This window comes from Pavona decussata, unplaced genomic scaffold (genome assembly GCF_977016875.1).
Source record: "Pavona decussata unplaced genomic scaffold, jaPavDecu1.1 SCAFFOLD_102, whole genome shotgun sequence".
NCBI classification, from domain to species: domain Eukaryota; kingdom Metazoa; phylum Cnidaria; class Anthozoa; order Scleractinia; family Agariciidae; genus Pavona; species Pavona decussata.
In genome coordinates, this window is record NW_028145517.1 from 5,528,034 (window position 1) to 5,547,505 (window position 19,472).

The window sequence follows — 19,472 nt, forward strand, 5'->3', positions numbered from 1 at the left end:
TGAGGACGGTCCTTGGCTCCCTTTTTTAGTCTCGATTTCTACAGGGTACAAAGCCTTCGATAACAAATCAAGTTTTCATTCACATGGAAATAAACTTATCTCTACAAGAATGGATTTGCACCAGGAATCGCTTTAATAACGAGGCTTATTAGGCACCTCGGAAATGACCAAAAGTCAGTAGGAAATTAAGTGGATTCCTTCCAGCACTGAATTAATTCACTGACTTCTCAGTTGTATACCCTTTATGTACTTCATTCCTGCGAATAGCCGCCTTTTAGCTCAGTCGGTGTAACATAGGTGATCAAACATCAGGGACTCGTGGGTTCGAATCCCACTGAGGTCAATTTTTTTTCTTTAGCTCGTGCATGCGGATCACATTTCCTCACTAGCCTGGCAACATCAGTAGGAAAGTGAGTGGTTTCCTTCCAGAACGTCACCGACATGAATGGCACTATTTTCATATGACCGTAGCGAAATCGTACCCCTAGGCGAGCTACAGATCACAAACTGCTATTTGACATCGGAGAGAACAAGATTGGAGTTCCTTGAATACCAACATGATCGTTACAAGGCCTTGTTCCTCTTGAGTTATTTAACAAAGGAGAAACTCGAGCTGGTGTCCACATCTTCCGTGAAATTTTAGAAAGAAGGCCAGTACTGCAGGGTGTGGAATGAAAACAAGCAGTCTGGGAATTCTTGTCAAACTGGTTTCCTATTTCGTAGTTGTTTGTGATTGGTAGAGTGTGAACCTCGTTTTCAGACGAAACTGGGAACGATGTTGGCTGCGCACGCGAGGAAAATGGTGACGAGGAAGAGAGATGAGAATGATCTGAAGACGAGAACAAAGAGACCGAGCTCATCTCCTCTCTGCTGACGGAGTGGGTGTGGTTTGGAGGACTTCTTGGGGATGAAAACAGGTTGGGCGTTCTGCTCAAGTGTTTCGAACAACAAGAACATGTTTCATCGTTGAAGACTCCTGGGGAAGAGAGCAGGTCTGGTGTTTTGGGACAGTTTTGTTCCACTCGAGATAGCGACTGAGAAAACAAAACTGGCGAGGAGGACATCATGTAAAACTCGTCATTTGACATCTCAAATGCACACTTTGATTTGTCACTGTTCCCATGGTGATCGACAAGGGCACATTCTTTACCGGTGGATCGGCTTCCTTGTTGGTCATATGTTTCCTTTGTATCACGGTCATGTGACTGTACTTCGTTCACCTGTCCGTGTGTCAGTGGTATTTTACAGACGATGTACTCTTCATGGAGTTCTTCAGCACTGCACACAGACGTGCTAAAGTCTTTCTTTTGTCGCGCACGTTCTTGATTGTTCACCCCAAAATTATTGTGCAAAACAGCAGAAGAGTGGTTATTTAGAGCATTATCTGTCCTTTCTTTATCATTGCATGTATGTTCGGATAGCTTGATAAAAACCCTTTCACAGTCTCTCACAAACTGAGAATCTGAAGAGTCAATATTGTGGACCGATTTATCCGAGAGTGACGCACAAAAGCTGTCACTGGTCAAATTCATATCACAATTAGCCTCGTCTTTGTCACATAACTTTGAAACTCTTTTCGAACGCTTAGAGTGATCTGTGTCACCCATGTTATGTACGATAAGCTCGTTACTCGTGAACGTTCTGACAGCTTTGTAGTTCCGTTTACTGTGGAAGGCTTCAGATTTCATGGTCGCAACAGCCACTGAGGAGTTGCCCAACGGTATATTTTCACAATCGAGTTCCATGTCAGCCAAGAAAGCGTCCGAATCCTCGGAAGAGGGAAAATCGGTCAATTCTGTGCAACCCTCCTTGATTGGAGTTTGAGACAATCGATACGCTACTTCCTTCAACGTCGCAATGTTTGACGTCATTAAATCTGACGTCATCTCACCTAAGGTTTTCACACACGACGTCACCATGTTTGACGTCATTACATGTGACGTCATCCCATCTGATGTTACAGATAGTCGAGGACTGTTCCTTGGTTTGGAGTGTTGGGTTGGCAGGCATTGTCCAGCCTCTTTACTTATATCCTCTTTTTCCAAATCAGCGAGGAATGCGCTGAGATCCTCTGAAGAAGGAAAGTCATCGAAGTCTGGCCATTCATAGGAAGTTTGTAGCTCTTTGCAATCGTCAACCAAGATTGTGTTTAGTTGTCCGCATTCAGTCCAGACTCCAGGAGTCAACTGAGTCCCTTGAGGGACGTTTGAGTTATCGCAATTGACGCCTTTATTATGGAATGACGACCAATCGTCTTGGCCTACAAACAGAAAAAAAATCACTATCAAAAAGCCTGAACAGACACTAACATACTGACAGACATTCAAGGTATCCCGGATGATTACAATACACTTCAGTCTTGTGCAATTACCATTTGTATCCCTCTAACTTGTTTCTAATTGTCTCAAATCACCACTTCATGACAAGAACGAAGTTTGCAAACGTACTTTAATAAACTACCGTTCTCTTTCTGTGAAAATCGCAAATGGACAGTTGGTAACTTGACACGTTAATAAACAAACTCTAGTTGTATTTGGCGTATGACTTGTTGTGAAACAAGCGTTGTTTAGTTTTGCAGATCAATTTCTGACAATATTACTAGCAACAAGCGTGAACTGTAAGTTTTCCTTATCAACAATTTTCTTCCGAGGTACATTAGGTCCGTTTCCGTAAAACATGATTCGCTACCTCAAAATATGTCAGTCTGTCGTTGTAGACTTTATCTGTCTCGTGATAAGTCGGAATTTAACCCGTCTGAAAAAAGGTGAGGATGTACTTTTGTGATCAAACGCTCTCATGATTCATGGATTTAGTTTCTTACATAAAACTCATTTTGAATGAAGAAATAAAGATTGTTTGATCAAGTTTTCAAACCCCCCAGGGCCTGTTATGTAGGTAGTCACAGCACAGTAGATTTGATCCTGTAACAGAACTTATTTCCATGCTTGACCTATGAAGGGGGAAAAACTATAACAAAAGCTTCCGCTTCGAGGTCAGAGGGTAGCTAACGTTAAGTCTGGTTGGCTGTCTCCGATTAAACGTCAAGAGTATTTGTTGAACTATAAATAGTCAAGTTTCTCGGAATCACAAACAAGACGAATGGGTGTGTTTGGTCGCCACTCAACAAGCGTTGAACGATGGAGTCTCTCTTAAAAAACCTCAAAGAACACGTTACGTGTTCAATTTGTCTGGATACTTATACCGAGCCCAAGACAATAGCTTGCCTACACACGTTTTGCTGTGAATGCTTGAAGAAACACGCATTAACAAGCGAGACAGGTGGGAAGTTTCGGTGCCCGGAATGCAACGCAGAAATTGCCGTCCCTGAAGCGAACCGTTTTGACAAACTACCGACAAGTTTTCATCATAACAGCTTGCTAGGTCTTCTCGCTGTCAGACAAAGTGGCGATGGAAGCGAGATCAATTGCGGGCTTTGCAAGAAGAGCAGCGTGGAAATTAGTTACTGCTTCGACTGTGAAAAGTTAATGTGTAGTGACTGTAACAACGCGCACGAAGTGTTTAGGAGCGCGGGCTTCCAAGGACACAAAGTGACGCCAGTCAAGCAATTTCAAGCCCAGGACTATGAAGCGATGTTAAAAAGGCAGGCCTTTTGCTCTGAACAGTACCACGAAAGAGAGCAAACGCGGTTTTTCTGCACCGAATGCCAAACCTGTGTATGCCAGATATGCATCGCCACAAATCACAAGACGCACGATGTGGAACCATTAGAAAAAGCAGCAGCTGGCGAGAAGGCAAACATTCTGGCGCGAGCTGAGCTCATAAAACAAAAAAGCAATGTCTGCAGTGATGCAATTCATGAGATTGAAGAAACAGAGGCCAAGCTGGACACTAATATCGCTTCTGCTAAACGTGAAGTTTCCCAAGCAGCAGATCAAATGGTCGCGAAAATTCGAGAACGTGAGCGTGAGAACATTACCGCCCTCGAGAACACGCGCGTGGTGAAAGCGAAAAAGTTAAACTCTGCCAAACAACAGGTTCAGTCCTTGGCTAAACAATTCGACCAAGCAGTTGAGTTCGCCGGCAACCTGGTTCAAAGAAGCTCAAGCTCAGATATTATGCAAAGCATGAAGACTTTAGAGCAACGCGTTAAAGATCTAAGGAAGATCCCTGTGCCACCACTTCCGGTTAGTTCACTTGTGAAGTTTGTCCCGACCATTGCTCCAGAGAATTTCAGCCTGGGTTTTGTGACAGCGAGCAAAGTTGATGTACATCGATCTACAGTGGAAGGAACCACTCAAGACTTTCAAGCTGGTGTAGAAGGAGAGTTGGTGATCCGTCCCCGAATTCATAAAGAAGAAGTGGCTGGAGTGGAATGCAAATTCAATGTTGAAGTTCTCATGGAACCTGTTGAAATGATATCAAGTTTGATCGTTTGCGACCAACATGATGGAAATACACATGTGAGGTTTGTACCTAAAGTTCCTGGTTGCTTCAAAATCTCTGTGAAGATAAACGGGGAGAACCTTGCCACCAGTCCTTTTACGGTCCAAGTCAAGGAACGACTAATTCAAGTTGTGGGTGAGTTGAATTTAAAGGGAGAAATTCCTGTAAAGCCACGAGGAATTGCTGTGAACAGTAAAGGGCTGATGGCTGTAGTTGACAATGAAAGGCACTGCATCCTGATATATGACAAGGAAGGGAAGTATGTGCAACAACTGGGTTGCTATGGAAACAATGCTGGGCAGTTCAACTACCCAACTTATGTCACTTTCATCAATGATGATGACATTCTAGTGGTAGACCAACACAATCATCGTATTCAACAGTTAAATGTTTATACCGGCAACACTGTCAAGGGCTTTGGAAAGCAAGGGAAAGGAGATGGAGAGTTTTGTTACCCCACAAGCTTTTGTGTGGATGGTGAAGGGCACTTTGTTGTAGCTGAGTTCAACAACCATAGAGTCCAGGTTTTATCAGAGAATGGTGATCCTGTGTTTAAATTTGGAGACAGTGGCTCAGAAAAACTCAATAATCCCATTGCATGCATTCACTACCAGAGTAATTTTATTGTATCTGACAGCACCAAAAATTGCTTAAAAGTTTTTGACAGGACAGGCAAGTTTTTGTACAAAATAGCCGGCAATGATGGACAGTTGAAGTATCCATGGGGATTATGTATTGAGAAATGTGGCAATCATCAGAATCTTCTTGTGTGCAACCACAACAATGGTTGCGTTGCTCAGTTTACAATGGAAGGTTGCTTCACTGGAAAAACTGTTGCAAACCTAAGAGGTCCTACAACAATAACCACGACACCAGACGGGCGCATTTTAGTTTGTGATGTCAAAGTAAACAAGATATATGTATTAAAATAAGCTGCAAAATAGAAAAAGAACCTGATGAAACTATTTGAAAGCCAATGGTAGCAGAAATCAAGTTACAAATTAAGACAACACTCATCTTTATTGCAGACGTTATTAGTGAGCCTGAGAATACTGATAAGGTGCAGTGATAACTGAATTCTCATTCTCAAAAATGTTTCTTATTAAGTCCATAAAGGCTCACTCAAATTAATATTTCAGACTTGATGTGTGTTCAAGGCAGCCATTTCAAACATTGAATGTAAATTAATGTAAAAACCGTAAACTTCTGAACATAAGCCTGTCTAAAGATAAGCCTTCTCCAGTTCCCCCTTCCTGCCCAAACCTCAGATGCAAATATCCCTCAAGATATGAGCCCATGGACTGGCAAGGTCGCACATTTTGGGCTGTTAGCTAAATGTTTTAAGCTGTTTTTCACTGTGAAGCATAAACCATAAAGGCGTTGAAGCCCCCCCCCCCCCCCCCCAAACATTGATTTTTATGATATGTAGATTTTTAGCCTGTTAGATGAATACAGCCAAGTCTCTTGAGAAAATGAGCTGGATGGCAGTGACAGTATTTGAAGGATCAAGAATTTTGTACTCTCGCATTTCTATAATCATGTTATAGAAGTTTTGTTTATATTTTGTAAAGTATGTGTAGATTGTTTTCATCTTGTGATTGTAATGGAACTAAAGGATTTTGTGAACACTTGTTGATGAATAAGCACATTCCTGTGGTTCTTTAGCTTTTGTGTGGTTTTATTCATGTTCACTAGATTTTTGTTATTGTAAAGAGAAAATGTGAAACAAACAGCGAGGAATGACACTTATTAATTATTCGAATATTCAGATTGCTTTTCAGTCAATCTTAAGTGAAATCACACTCTTCATGTTGAGTGAGTGACCCTGTGATCTTTTTGATGTAACTAGTAAATGCTATTGCACCCATTTCTATTGTAGGTTAATTTGCCTGTTATGTAGCAGTTATCACGTCTGCCTTGAAGGCAGGAAACTGAGGTTTGAGTCTCTTACATTCACTCCTGGTCAGTTTACGCTGGACATGCTATGATGGACTAAAATAAGTAAACATGTAAAAGCAATAACTAATGTACTGAGTGAAATGGTTTGTCAGCGAGGTCTCCTACATTAAAGGAAGACATGGTAACCATGGTTCAAACCTTCCCTGCCTGGTGAACCATATTTTCACATAGTACAATACATCCTGCTTTTACATCTTTAGTTACTTTGTTTCTTTCATGCATGTATAATGGATTCTTACAGTGACTCAATGCAAAAATACGGCAAAAACTCTGCATCAAAGATTGGATAAGAAATCTATTATGATGTATAAAACTTTAAATGGGATGACACCAGAATATTTTAAGACCATGTTTTGTTGTTCGCAATAATTTGAATTCTTATCATTTAAAGAATACTGAAAACATGATAACTCTCCCACAGCCTTGCACTGATTATTTGAAGAAAAGTTTCTCATACAGTGGAGCTCAGTTGTGGAACAGTTTACCAATACAATTACGGCAAGCAACTTCCTTGAATGATTTAAAGACTAAAATGAGATGCCACAGTTATAAGTAAAATTTTAAACACAGCCTCCAAGAAAGGCAGCATTTCTTGTTTTATTATTTTTTAACTTTAATAAAGCTAGTTAGGTAGACAGAAAGTTAGTTGATAATGATAATCATGTAGCTGATGGAAATACCCTGCACAAATAAAGATACCCTATCCCATCCTAGTCATTAATAAATAATGGACTAGCATCCCACCTGGGGAGGGGGGCAATTAAGTAATGTTCTTAGTCGCATCATCCTGGGTATGCTGTGATGGATTAACATCCCATGGGGGGGGGGGGGGGGGAGTCATAATACTTCCCATCACTTCATGATGGGTGTCCTGTGCTGGGATGGATGTCCTGTTATCCCATCCAGAGAGGGAGTACTAGTGTTCTCACTTGCTTCATTGATTAGTGAGACTTTTCTCACACTGTTGGAACATGTATAAGACCCCAGTAGCCCCCCTGCCTCCCTTCCCTGCACCAGAATGTCTGGAATCCTGAGGGGCTTTTATCAGGAAAGAACTGACAGTGGTAAAAACATCATTTTTTATGGCTGTACGCATTAAGATGAAGGAGAGGAGAATTTACATGTGTGTTTGGATACTCTAAACGGAACAGTGACATTAATATGTATTTGCCTGACACCACCATGTGGAATCTTAAAATTAAAATCTGTAGTTAGAACTCCTCTTAAAATGGCCCAAGATTTGAATGAGACTGTATGGCTGATAATTTCCCCAGATATGTGAAATGAAATATTGCATTAACAAATCCAAGCAACTGAGAATAGAAATTATAACGATAATAATATTACCATGTCATCTTTCATTTTGTAATTTTTGATTTCATCAAATTTTGAGCAAGAACAAACAAAAAAATACTTTTCAAAACAAACATAAGGCTAGAGTCTCAATCCACAGAATATAATTACAGAAAGTAACCAAAGACCAACCTTCAAGACCAAGATAACTGTCAGCCAACTCTGTCTTGTTGGACCCCAGTGACTTATCCCACTCCTGAATAATACCAGAGGAAGGTTGTGATGAGCCTGTAAGGACAAGTGGTGAGATCACACAGCAGAACTCTTGAGGTGTACAGTACACGGGAGATGCTCTCTGTCTTTGTAGCGATGCACATCTTGTACCAAACTGTGTTTTACAGCTTGCTTCAGTCAAAGAGTAATCAGTTGATAATGAATACTGAGTGCACCTTGCACTAAATGATTGAGGGGCGTTTCTCTGTAAATCTTCTAAATACTCATTCAGTATATGCATCACTGTGGGGCTTTGTTGATCAGGTAAGCAACAGGGAAATATTTGACAAGCTAAAAGGTTGGGTAAACCCTCAGGCCAGCAGTGTGTATTCTCTGAGGTGGCAATGTTCTTGAGATGAAAAGGAGAGTTGCGAGCAATTTGTGAGATTGTTCTACTAAGTGAAAAGATTCTGAAGCCAAATTGAAGTGAGGATCCAACAAAACACTGCTCCACTGCTTGGTAGACAAGACGACTCCATGGAATGGGGAGTGCGTCAAATTTCGAACAGTTCAGAAACCTAAGGAGTAAAAAAAATTGAAGGTTATGAGCAATACCCTTTGATGTAACAGGGTGTAACATTCAACTGCTACTGCTGGTACATACGTTTAGTATACATGTTTTAAAGTTACATTTGTAAGATTAATGAATGCGAATGGCAAATTGGACTAATTATTTCAGTAAAATGTTATACATAGGGCTCTCAGAAATACAACTGGGAAGTCCAATCCTCATATTAGTCCAGCAAGAACACTGCCATTGAATTTTAAATTCTGCAAAGCTATGAAATTAACTACGCTCATTACATTTGAATTTAGCACCCTGTTGCTATCACTAGTTTTGGGTGGTTTCTACTTTCATGTAGCTATTGTGTGTAATCATGTACATCATTTTTCTGACCCATCTTCATAAATCATACCAAATGTGAAAACAAATGCCCAATATTTTTTGTTCATTTTGTTCCTTTTACTAATGTCCCTTAGTTCAGTTGAGTTCTCATAAGACAAGTTAACAGCTGGCTAGGACGAAAGTAATGTTTGTTTAGCTCCAAGTTTTCTTTTTTGGCACAAAATTGAAAGTGATTTGTCAAGAATATTGCCTTCTGTTTCTGAACCTTATCTAACATTTTGAGGTTATAAACCTTATTCCACAATGGCTTCCAATTTAATGTTCTTTTGTTTGCATTCAAATTAGCCTTTGTTGCATCCATCAAGTAAAATATTCCTCTTAATTTTTGAGCTTATTTAAAGAATGAGGTAAAAGGGCTAATTTAAATACCAACAAAATAATATTAATATTAAAATAGTAGCCATTTTCTAATATTTAATATTAAAATAGTAGCCATTTTGGATTAAGGTCTATTTTCAAGGGTCAAACCTTGCAAAGTTTGTGGCTGAAGTTCCAAAGAATCTGTCCAGACAGCTGCCAAACACTGTGATGTGTGTCATTAGTGTTCTGTCAGAAGCTAGCAAACTTATCCTGTAACGATACTGAACACTATCGGCATTGTATTCCTCTTGGCATCTCACACAAAAGAATCTATAAAAATAAAAATTAACTGAGCTTTATACCCCCTAGAGAGAAGGCACACAAATCTTAAAAATCTATACCATAGAAAAGTTTTCCTAAAATTCCATACTAAACAATGCGGTGCAAAACTGAAAATTTAGGTTCATTTGAACTTAATTTCAGAAAAAGGGGAGGGTACTACTACAACTGCACCATCGTCCTCTTCCCCACCCTCCGCTCCCCAACAATTTTTAGGATTGAAAGGCTGGAAATCATCATCACTGGAAATTTGCTGCCATTTTGTTGACTGATTTTGCCAGATGAAGTAGATCAATAAACTGTAAGGTTGGAACCACTTTAAGCACCACAAACACAGACCATTGAAAAGTAAGTTTACGTACAGCTCAATATACACTGTGCTGTTTTCATTTGAAAATTTAACAAACCTTGGGTTTTTTAAACCTCACACGATCACCTTATGCGGGCATCAGTAAACAACATTATCAAGTAAACTTAATGCTCAGAAGCGTTCCATTGAATTGTTGCACTTTGGAATTGCATTCACTGACTCAAAAGTTACAGGATAACCGAGATGCAACCCCATACTCACATTGCTTCATCATCATCTCGAGTATGAATCTTTTTGTGGCATCTGGTACAACAAGGATAGAAGAATTTGTCTCTTATCGACACAACTTTCGCCAAAACAAATACACTTTGCGTTGCCATTAAACTTGTAACCATATACAACATAATTTCACCGAAAACATTTTAAAAGTTTCGCCAACAACAAAAGACGCATTTGCTGAATCCAAAATGGCGCTCATCAAGTATTAGCCAATCAGATTGCCAGTGACTCGATGTGGGGCCCAGTCTTTTATCAACCTGCTGTCACCATACTTGCACTTGGTATTTACAGTAGATGTTGGTAAATCATAACACGCTATAGATCGCTATACGGGGATCAACAATCCTGTTTCTATATGAATCAGGCTGAGTATTATTTGGGCAAGATTCCCCCACAACCTCCCTACATTAATTATTTAACAATCTGTCAATGGGGACAAAAGCGATAACAAAAGAGCCCATTTGGGATATTTTTAGCTCAGACACTCCTCACAACCAGGCCCTGGTTGTTCAAATAGCGGATAACTTTATAATTATCCAGAAGATAAAACGTATTAGTTAGAATACATTTTATCCACTGAATGGCAACTTATCTGGCCCCAGTTGTTCAAAGGCCGGATAACTTTATCCAGTGGATAAGTCACTATCCGACAGTTTCAATCTGTGCAAAGATTTCATTATTTCATCGTGTACAAGCGAATATGCACACTCTAACCACAGTCTAGTTTAGGAGTGTACGAAAACCTTGGACAACGATTAACGTGAAGTATATTTTAGACCGTACCCCAAATAGTGCCTTGTCCAGCGGATAAAGTTATCCGGCCTTTGAACAACTGGGGCCTGGCGGATAAAGTTATCACTCTTTGAACAACCAGGGCCTGCAAATTATAAAAGTGTAGAACAGCAGAAGTATCAGGTAATTTTTTCAATTAGGCTGAGTTGCAATTGGAACATTGAATTAGAATGGAGATGATTTCATTGCAGCATGCTGTATTGAGTGTCTTCGGAGTCTTCCTCATTCTTTACAATGTAAGATTTTAATAGTTAGGCTAGGGTGCATGTTGCAGGGCTGTCAACTCTCCCGGATAATCCGGGAGATTCCAGATTTTGAATCGTATGTTCAGGTCTCCAGATTTATGTCTGTAGTTTCCCGGTTAACTGCCGAAGTTTGCTATTTGTCGTAGACTCGACTTTTCGACAATAAAATCTCAATTATGTTGAGCGTTGTTAGAGCTACTATTTCATTGAAGACATGGGAGGTTGACAGCCCTGATTTTGGCAATTGTAGTTTGTGGCCTAATAATTTATTGAGCACATACTATTTAACAAGAAACATTGCAGGCTTCATGACATCACCATTTAACTAGGAATTTTCAATGATGCTTTATTTCCTTCCAGGTACCTTAAATCATTTACATTTTTGGTGGAAATTTACAAAGTTGTTGTCACACAATTTTCACAATACACCTACAAATATTTATTGAATTAAATACAAAATTTGAATGTCTATAAATACCAACTCAATTCAACTTGATATCTTCCCTTTGTACATAGCCTGATACTAAAATTTATATAGCGGTACCCTTTACAATGTACATAACTTGCATCATAAGACTAATAATTTAAAAATATAATTTCTTTTCTTGGATGATAGTCTCTAAACTCTGCAACAAGACATAGGCCCCCGGGCACAAATGCTATGTCCACCTAATGTGATTCCTGTAGGATTGCCATCAGCAGCAGCTACATTATCTGTATTTTCTATTTGCTCCATGCCTTTAACTCTTCTCTTGAGTTGGGTTGCCAAGCTCATAAACAATGTCTCAACATTATCTGCTTCTTTAGCTGATGTTTCCATGGCAACACACTGTTCCTTCTTAGCAATCAATTCAGCCTCTCTGAAATCCACCTGTCTCTGGTGAGCGAGGTCGCATTTATTTCCCACAATGTAACTGAATACTTGCTTGCTGGTGAACCTGTCGACGTCCTCAAGCCATTGATTGACGCTTTCAAATGATTTTCTGCTGGTAATGTCATATGTTATTATCACACCATCAGCATTATGATAATAGCTTTGAGTAACTGAACGAAAGCGTTCTTGGCCAGCCGTGTCCCAAACTTGCAGCTTCAAAGGAAACAAAAAAACACAGATGAGATATTTATAGTAATAATAATAATAATGACGATGATGATGATTATGATGACAACAGTAAGGAAATAAGGAAGACAAAATTATTGGTATAATTTGTGTAGTTGAAGTAAATATGCAGAGTCCAACCATGGAAGAGTTTTTGTTTTGCACTTCCCCCCTTCCCCCAACCCAGGAAATTCCACTTTAGCTACAGTACTTTGCTGCTAAAATTTTGACTTTTAAGGCCCCCTCCCCCGAGTAATTTCTGACAACCTTCCATAGGGTGGGTATGGATATTTTCTGGAACTGCACATTTTGAATTGATGACATATCCTAGAATCATTTGCAACAAATGTGCAAGCACTGAAAAAACACAGTTAACCATCATCTTCAGCCCCATACTGGTAGCACCAGAATAATTAAAAATTTATTCAAATAACATAAGAGCACAAAGGAAGTGCATCATTTTCCTGTTTTCCTGGAACATGGACTAGCCTTCTGGCTAAGGATTTACGGTAGTTAAAAGTAATTCTTTAGATATTTTTCTTTTTATTAACTTTGAAGTTTTAGTTTTATTATAGTTTTATAATAGTTGGTGTACCTGTATGTGATGCAACATATTTCTATTTATTTCCTTGTGTAATGTTTTGAAAAGAAGGCGATCTTCAATTCTTTAACACTTAATTTAAAACTTATTGTTCACTGCTCTCCAGCAAACAGCTGTGACCATAGCAATGGTACTGCTGGCCCTTCATAATATTTACAAATAAATATTGGTTTTCTCAAAACTAGTCAGACACCTTTTAAAATGGGCTGTGCAATATATTTTATTACTTTGTCGCACACAAAATAAATCGAAATTTATTTGTCCAGGGTATTGGCTAAAACTGTGTTTTTTGTTCCACAAAGTTATCAATTGTTTGAATTTATTGGCTCAGTATTATTCAACCTCTTTATGTTATTTTCACATTTAGTGTTATTTAAATTAAGAAATCTAAAAATCAGTTATAAAGAATAGCGTTGAAATTAAACATCACAATTCAGATTTATCAAGAACCTATAAACACAATCTGAACAAAATGACTAAATTGAAAAAAATCAACACCACATAATTTAAAAAATAGGCAGTCTCAGACTGCATGTGTCTACTGCAGTACTGGTATAGAAATGTGATATAAAAGAATTGAAGAAAAGGGAAATAAGACTGAAATGAAAACGAAGAGGGAGGAGTGGAAATAGGATAGAGATAAAAAAAATGGTTGTAAAAATGTTGCACAGAATACTGGTGAGTGGAGATTAAGCTGGTATCGTTTACCACAAATATTTTGTATGAAGAGAACTGTAACTTTATTCTAACATAAACAATATATTATATAATCTTACAACGTGAACCACAACTTTGTACTGAAAGCAATGCAGCAAAGTTCTAAACATAACTGAGCACTGAAAGCAAAGTTGTAATCTGAAACGTAGGCATAAAATGCAACAGAAACTGTTAATTAATCTATACTGAACTTATGAATGGCAAGTATCATTTTTTAACCCTTTGACTCCTGTCGTGTTTCCATAGTTTTCGCATAAATAAAAAGTAGTAGATAAACAAATGTCGTTGGCTTCCAAAATTAACTGCATATTAAACTAGAATGATTAAACAAATGTTTTCTGGTGTAAAATAATATGGTGACCTATTAATCATTTGCCGAAAAACACAGTTGAACGCAAAAATTGCCACAATTCACGGCATGTTGATGAAGACCTTTGGCATATCAAATTTCAACCCGCTTATGCAAATTGTCCTCGATTACGCATTTGCAGCATTTACGCATATATGAATTGACAAAGCCACAAAAATCAACAAGAAGCTTTTTCAACAAAACGTTTTATTGAGATAAACAATGCATTTGCTATTAGAGGCAGAAAACTTTCAGTTTTTTTTGCGTGCGTGCAAACACGCATGTAAAATTTGAAGACACTCTGTGTTTGTTCAAAGCGATCTCTTGCAGTAAATTCGGGCACGTTTGCGATGAAAATTACAGAAGTTACAGAATTCTGGCTCAAATCATCACTTAAACTATTTGTAAAAAGCAAACCAACATCGGAAAACATCATTTACCGTATTGTCGCCATTGTCCTGATCCGGAAAAACAATCGCTTAGATCTCGGTCAGTCGAGGATTAGCGTCGGCTTTCGATAGGATTCCATTTGGGATTCCTGTGGCATTTACACTCTTACACTCTTACACTCTTTCACTCTTTCACTCTTTCACTCAACCCGATGACATAGTGTCTACGCTTCTCTAGAAGCCGTAGACACAAAAATTGGAGCACGGGCCCACATGGTGATCGACTAACGTTGTACGCGAAAGAGATAAGAGGAATAAATACTTTGTTTTTTAATTCTTAAAAATGTAAAAATAATCGGGGTTTCGTTACAACACATTTTTTTTAATATCATGATGGCTGCTTAGACGGGCCTCGAAAAAGCGAAATAGTGTGTGAAGCACAACTACATGAAAGACAAGTAATAACCGAAATCTGCGTTGCAGACTCGAAAGATCGGCACATAGAACTGCACGATTACATTAACAAATCACAACAGAAGGCATGGTATCATAAAATTATTAAAGAATAGTTAATAATTGGAAATCTGTTTTGGCGGGCTTCATGTCTTGGAAAATAACAAAATCGTGGCTAAAATATAAATGATGTTTTTCATAATATTATGGTTGGGTCAATTTCAAAACAAATTGCAAAACTCACGAAATGTACCCAGCAAAATACTTTCCACTTGAATGGTAAACATATATTTTACAATAAACCCTAGTTTATATTTTAGCTTCAAAGAATCCAAAAAAGCCTTAAATCCCAATTATTAAAAAGAAAGTGAAAAAAATTGCGCGAACGTTGAAACCAGCTGAAGGCACGTACAAGCGTCTGTGTCGTAATCAAATTATTTAAGCGAATATTCAGCGAGAATTATACACGAAACTTACCTTTACTTTTTCTCCATCTACTTCTACTGTTCTTATTGTAAAATCGACACCGATAGTAGGTCCTTGAGACGGCGTGAAAAATCCCTTAGTGAATCTTTTAACCAAGCAAGTTTTTCCTACGTTCGCATCGCCAATCAGGATAATTTTAAACAGGTAGCTGTAGTCGTCCATTTCGCTGTCGGAGAAGCTTGCAGGTTGAAAAGTTGCAGAATTTGTGAGCTGTAAGGCTTATTTTTCTTTTTTCTCTTGTACGCAGCGCTGAAAGGAAGTTGCACTGTAATAGCTAGCAAGGGAAAAGCCAGCGTTTTAAGCAAAATGTTTCTCAATTTAGAACATTACATCCTGTACAACCACGCGCGAAAGCACTAGAAGTATTGTTCTCGGTTAATCTCATTGGTCAAGCCTAGAATGACGTTAACAAAACACAACAAGCGCGTGCTTCCGGTTCACGTTTTTCTACGAAATTAATTTCCGGTTTCGTTGAGGAAACTATATTAGTATGCTGGGACAGAAAAGTTAGCACGTTGCAAGAACCAACACCCTTATATCCAACAACCCTGATTTTCAATTCCGTCTAAACTGCAAAGGTCACTTACAGATGATACCCTGAAATAATAATTCCGAATACTAGCGCTCAAAAATTCAGCTGGAACCCTGCCGATAGCCCTACCCCCCTCCTCCTCGTCCCGCTGAAGTCTCTGATAGCTTCAGATTGAAGCCCTTTTTGGCTGTTAGCTTTGTGTTGCGCGCTCTTTTAAGCTCTAATTGTTACTTTGAAACGTAAAATTATTCTTCAATACCTGCCTACCCCCATCCCCAACACACCCCAAAATAAGCTCCTGAAAGTATCTTTTGAACGAACATTAATCCTGGGTTTATATCGGGAATTTCACGTTTGTTTACAAAGTTCCGAGTTAGTACATTAAAATTTTGTCTCTATTTTTAGATATTATTTCAATGAACTAATTTCCCCTTGTCACACTTTGGATATTGAAAGTATGCAAAAGTAGTGCGGTTCCTCGGGAAATTTCAAACGTAACAGAGTAAAAAAATAGTTTTGACATGAGATCATCAGATTCACAGGAACAAACTGAAATAAGGCTATTATTTAAACAAATGAATAATGAATGAATGGAAGAGGAAGTTACAGGCGTGGAAAGGTGGGGTCGGCACACGATCAAACCTTCATTGTCTTTCTTTTTAACTTTCATTAATCCCTTGTTAGATCAAATTGAAACTGTGTGTTACCAGATATTACTGCTTCGATTTTTTTATAAATTAGGGCCTATTCACATGGAGGTGGGGGACCCCGGGAAGGTGAGGTTCCCCTCCTCGGTGGGGTAACCAATCTCTCCATACAATCTCTGTCGTTCTGCCATGAGTGTTTGCTCTCTTACAGATGCGAGTGATAGGATAAAATTTCACTAAGACACTTGTATAAAATGCCCCAAAATAAACTTCAGTCACACTCTAGGGTTCATGGGTGAGGGTTGCTTATGTGTATTAGTGACAGGGAAGTGCTAAGCCCGTGGGGAAGGGAGGGTAATCCTCACGTTTTTTCTATGGGAGCAGGGGTGTACTGCAGCTCGGTCCTCCAGGCCCCAACCCTTTTCAGACCAAAAAAAGGTAATTTTTAGACCAGTTTTGTAGAGTCCTTACCGGTTTTCAGACCTAATGGAGAAAATCTATACCCTATTTCAAACCAAAATGGCTCAAAAACCATACCCTTTGGCTTTGCACATACCTAAATAGCTTATATAGGGGAGTAACCACCACCCCCTACCCCCCCCCCAGCTGGTGCTAATGCCTAATGGGAAATTAGACCCATTTGTGGTTTCTCTAAATTTAGATATCTATCAATCCCTACTCTGAACGAATAGCTACAATCTTCCTATATTCAACCGTATAGCTGCAATCAATCTATCAAAAGTTTGTGACAGAAGTCTGCAGACTTGGGTGTTCCCACAACAAATATCCCACTCTCTAGTTTTTTTTTAGGTTTTTTGTTACACATAGAAAGGACTTTTTGGAGTTATCTTCTAGAGCACTTGATTAGTAGTAAGAAACGTTTTGGTGTAAGAGGACTCTCTTCAAGTCTAAATTAAATGCAGTAAATGTGGCTTTACCTGCACTTCCCCCAACATCAAAATACCTGCTACCACCTCCCCACAGATGGGTGCACCTCATTTTCTCGTGGGATTAGGGATCAGGGTTAAGAGAAAAGGGTGCAGCAAAAAATCAATCAATCTATCAAAAGTTTATGGCAGATGCATGATCTTTTGACTTGGGTGTTCGCAGAATCTACATCACACTATTTTTAAGCTAGTTCCTTTCACTTTGTTTTTATTTTATTTAAAAAAAGGACTTTTTGTGTTACTTATGGGCTACATTTATTGGGTAAATTTTTGGCATAAGGTGACTTTCCAGGAGTCTAAAATTGAATTTGGTCTTACTTGTACCCCCCCCCCCCCTCAACACGTTAAAACCTGGTCACCAACCCCCCCTCCCTCAAGTGGGTACACCTCAATTTCCTGGGGGGTAAGGGATCAGGGTTGAGAGGATGCAGAAATCATTGCAGAAATCATTGAGGAGAGAATAAAGACTACTGAATTAACCACCAACAAAACTGATGTTTTCAAAAATACTATATTGCTTATTCATTTCTCTACCATAGTACAGCATGACGAAACTAAATATGATAGTAAAAATTATTTTCTCTTACTTTAATTTTGACTAATTTTAAAGGTCTATGTGCAATTTTTATGCCTTACTATAATAATATTTTAATATCGTACGTAGCTTCTCTCATTTTATATTGACATTTCATTAGAAAATTCTTCAGCTATCTAAAAGATAATACTCTTGTTTTATTACAACTGCTATTTTGCAACTTAATAAAAAAGGTATATATTGAATTTGGTCTTACTTGTACCCCCCCCTCCCCTCAACACGTTAATACCTGGTCACCAACCCCCCCTCCCTCAAGTGGGTACACCTCAATTTCCTGGGGGGTAAGGGATCAGGGTTGAGAGGATGCAGAAATCATTGCAGAAATCTTTGAGGAGAGAATAAAGACTACTGAATTAACCACCAACAAAACTGATGTTTTCAAAAATACTATATTGCTTATTCATTTCTCTACCATAGTACAGCATGACGAAACTAAATATGATAGTAAAAATTATTTTCTCTTACTTTAATTTTGACTAATTTTAAAGGTCTATGTGCAATTTTTATGCCTTACTATAATAATATTTAAATATCATACGTAGCTTCTCTCATTTTATATTGACATTTCATTAGAAAATTCTTCAGCTATCTAAAAGATAATACTCTTTTTTTATTACAACTGCTACTTTGCAACTTAATAAAAAAGGTATTAATAATATTATTTGGAATAATTAAACTTTTATGGATAATCAGTAAACCTGCAATGATAAACCTGTGCTGTGCAATCAGTTAAATCACTAGACTCAACCTCATTACAATGGGACAAAGAGAATTCCCCAGAAAATGCCTGCTATTATGGGGAATCTTCTTAATAGGCCATTTCCGAGTTGCTTTGAACCTCATTATAAAAGCAAGGCTAAGAGCAAAGTTTTTATTTATGAAAAGTAGTTTTCATTCGCATGCAAACAAAACTAGTTTTCTTATGGAAAGCTTTGCACTTGGCCTCACTTTCATAAGGAAGTTCACAGCAATTTGGAGATGGCCTATTCCCTTGTAACACTAGGAAATTCAAAAATAAGATTATTATAATCCATATGCAGTGAGAACTCCACTAAAGAACATGCTCTGTACACAGAAATCTCTCCTTCACGAACATTCAGGCGTGGTACCAATCACACATGACCTGCCATAAATGGACACCTCTCCCAAGTGTGCACTTATTCAAGTTCCAAGCTGCGTACAAGATAAGTTGCATTTTAAACTCCCAATTAAGCAGATCTCTTTTAAAAGACGGTGCCTCTTAACACGGAGGTATTTTTGCACAGTTTATGACTATGTAGGAAAGGTGGATCTTATCAGGGACTATTGGAATCCAAAAAGAAAACTGGGGTAACCATGCCTTTGTCAAAGATAGTCAAGCAACAATAAAAAGCCCTTACAGTGATCAGCATCAAATTTTGCCTTGTAATGTCAATGCTTATTCAACCCCTGAGGTCATGAGAATTAAGGATATGTTCACCCAAGGTAAACGTTGGGTTGAGATTGGTTGATTTCAATCCATGTTGTTGGTTTTTGTTTTGCAGCAGACCGTTGGTCATCTTTACAATATTGTGACA

At 38.5% G+C, this 19,472-nt stretch overlaps 3 protein-coding genes and 1 long non-coding RNA gene across 5 annotated transcripts; 2 read left to right on the forward strand and 2 right to left on the reverse strand.

The window, feature by feature from the left end:
* Positions 1-112: 112 nt before the first annotated feature.
* Positions 113-10,314, reverse strand: LOC146471852 (uncharacterized). 2 transcript variants are annotated; one of them, XM_085120412.1, is made up of 4 exons: positions 10,047-10,314; positions 9,305-9,466; positions 7,849-8,447; positions 113-2,260 (listed from the first exon to the last, which is right to left on the reverse strand). In XM_085120412.1, the coding sequence occupies exons 1-4, from the start codon at positions 10,187-10,189 to the stop codon at positions 501-503; spliced, it is 2,664 nt and encodes an 887-aa protein (XP_084976538.1). In that variant the 5' UTR covers positions 10,190-10,314; the 3' UTR covers positions 113-500. The 2 variants fall into 2 exon arrangements, with proteins under 2 accessions (XP_084976538.1, XP_084976539.1); XM_085120413.1 differs by lacking the exon at positions 9,305-9,466.
* Positions 2,787-6,052, forward strand: LOC146471853 (E3 ubiquitin-protein ligase TRIM45-like). Its single transcript, XM_085120414.1, has one exon. The coding sequence runs from the start codon at positions 3,138-3,140 to the stop codon at positions 5,334-5,336; it is 2,199 nt and encodes a 732-aa protein (XP_084976540.1). The 5' UTR covers positions 2,787-3,137; the 3' UTR covers positions 5,337-6,052.
* A 1,109-nt stretch (positions 10,315-11,423) lies between the features above and the next one.
* Positions 11,424-15,410, reverse strand: LOC146471854 (ras-related protein Rab-30-like). Its single transcript, XM_085120418.1, has 2 exons — positions 15,187-15,410; positions 11,424-12,188 (listed from the first exon to the last, which is right to left on the reverse strand). The coding sequence occupies exons 1-2, from the start codon at positions 15,355-15,357 to the stop codon at positions 11,721-11,723; spliced, it is 639 nt and encodes a 212-aa protein (XP_084976544.1). The 5' UTR covers positions 15,358-15,410; the 3' UTR covers positions 11,424-11,720.
* On the forward strand, positions 12,888-14,705 carry LOC146471855 (uncharacterized). Its single transcript, XR_014866719.1, has 2 exons — positions 12,888-13,321; positions 14,519-14,705. It is a non-coding gene; the product is annotated as an uncharacterized LOC146471855 (long non-coding RNA).
* Positions 15,411-19,472: the final 4,062 nt, after the last annotated feature.

What these genes read in the sequence shown, in the direction of transcription:
- LOC146471853 (XM_085120414.1), top strand. Translation starts at nt 3,138, where the DNA reads ATGGAGTCTCTCTTAAAAAACCTCAAAGAACACGTTACGTGTTCAATT.
- LOC146471852 (XM_085120412.1), bottom strand. Translation starts at nt 10,189, where the DNA reads ATGTTGTATATGGTTACAAGTTTAATGGCAACGCAAAGTGTATTTGTT. An exon ending in CGAGATGATGATGAAGCAAT is followed by an intron (nt 9,467 to 10,046) that starts GTGAGTATGGGG and finishes TTATTTTTATAG; the next exon opens with ATTCTTTTGTGTGAGATGCC. An exon ending in TCAGCCACAAACTTTGCAAG is followed by an intron (nt 8,448 to 9,304) that starts GTTTGACCCTTG and finishes TTTACTCCTTAG; the next exon opens with GTTTCTGAACTGTTCGAAAT.
- LOC146471854 (XM_085120418.1), bottom strand. Translation starts at nt 15,357, where the DNA reads ATGGACGACTACAGCTACCTGTTTAAAATTATCCTGATTGGCGATGCG. An exon ending in TAGATGGAGAAAAAGTAAAG is followed by an intron (nt 12,189 to 15,186) that starts GTAAGTTTCGTG and finishes TTTCCTTTGAAG; the next exon opens with CTGCAAGTTTGGGACACGGC.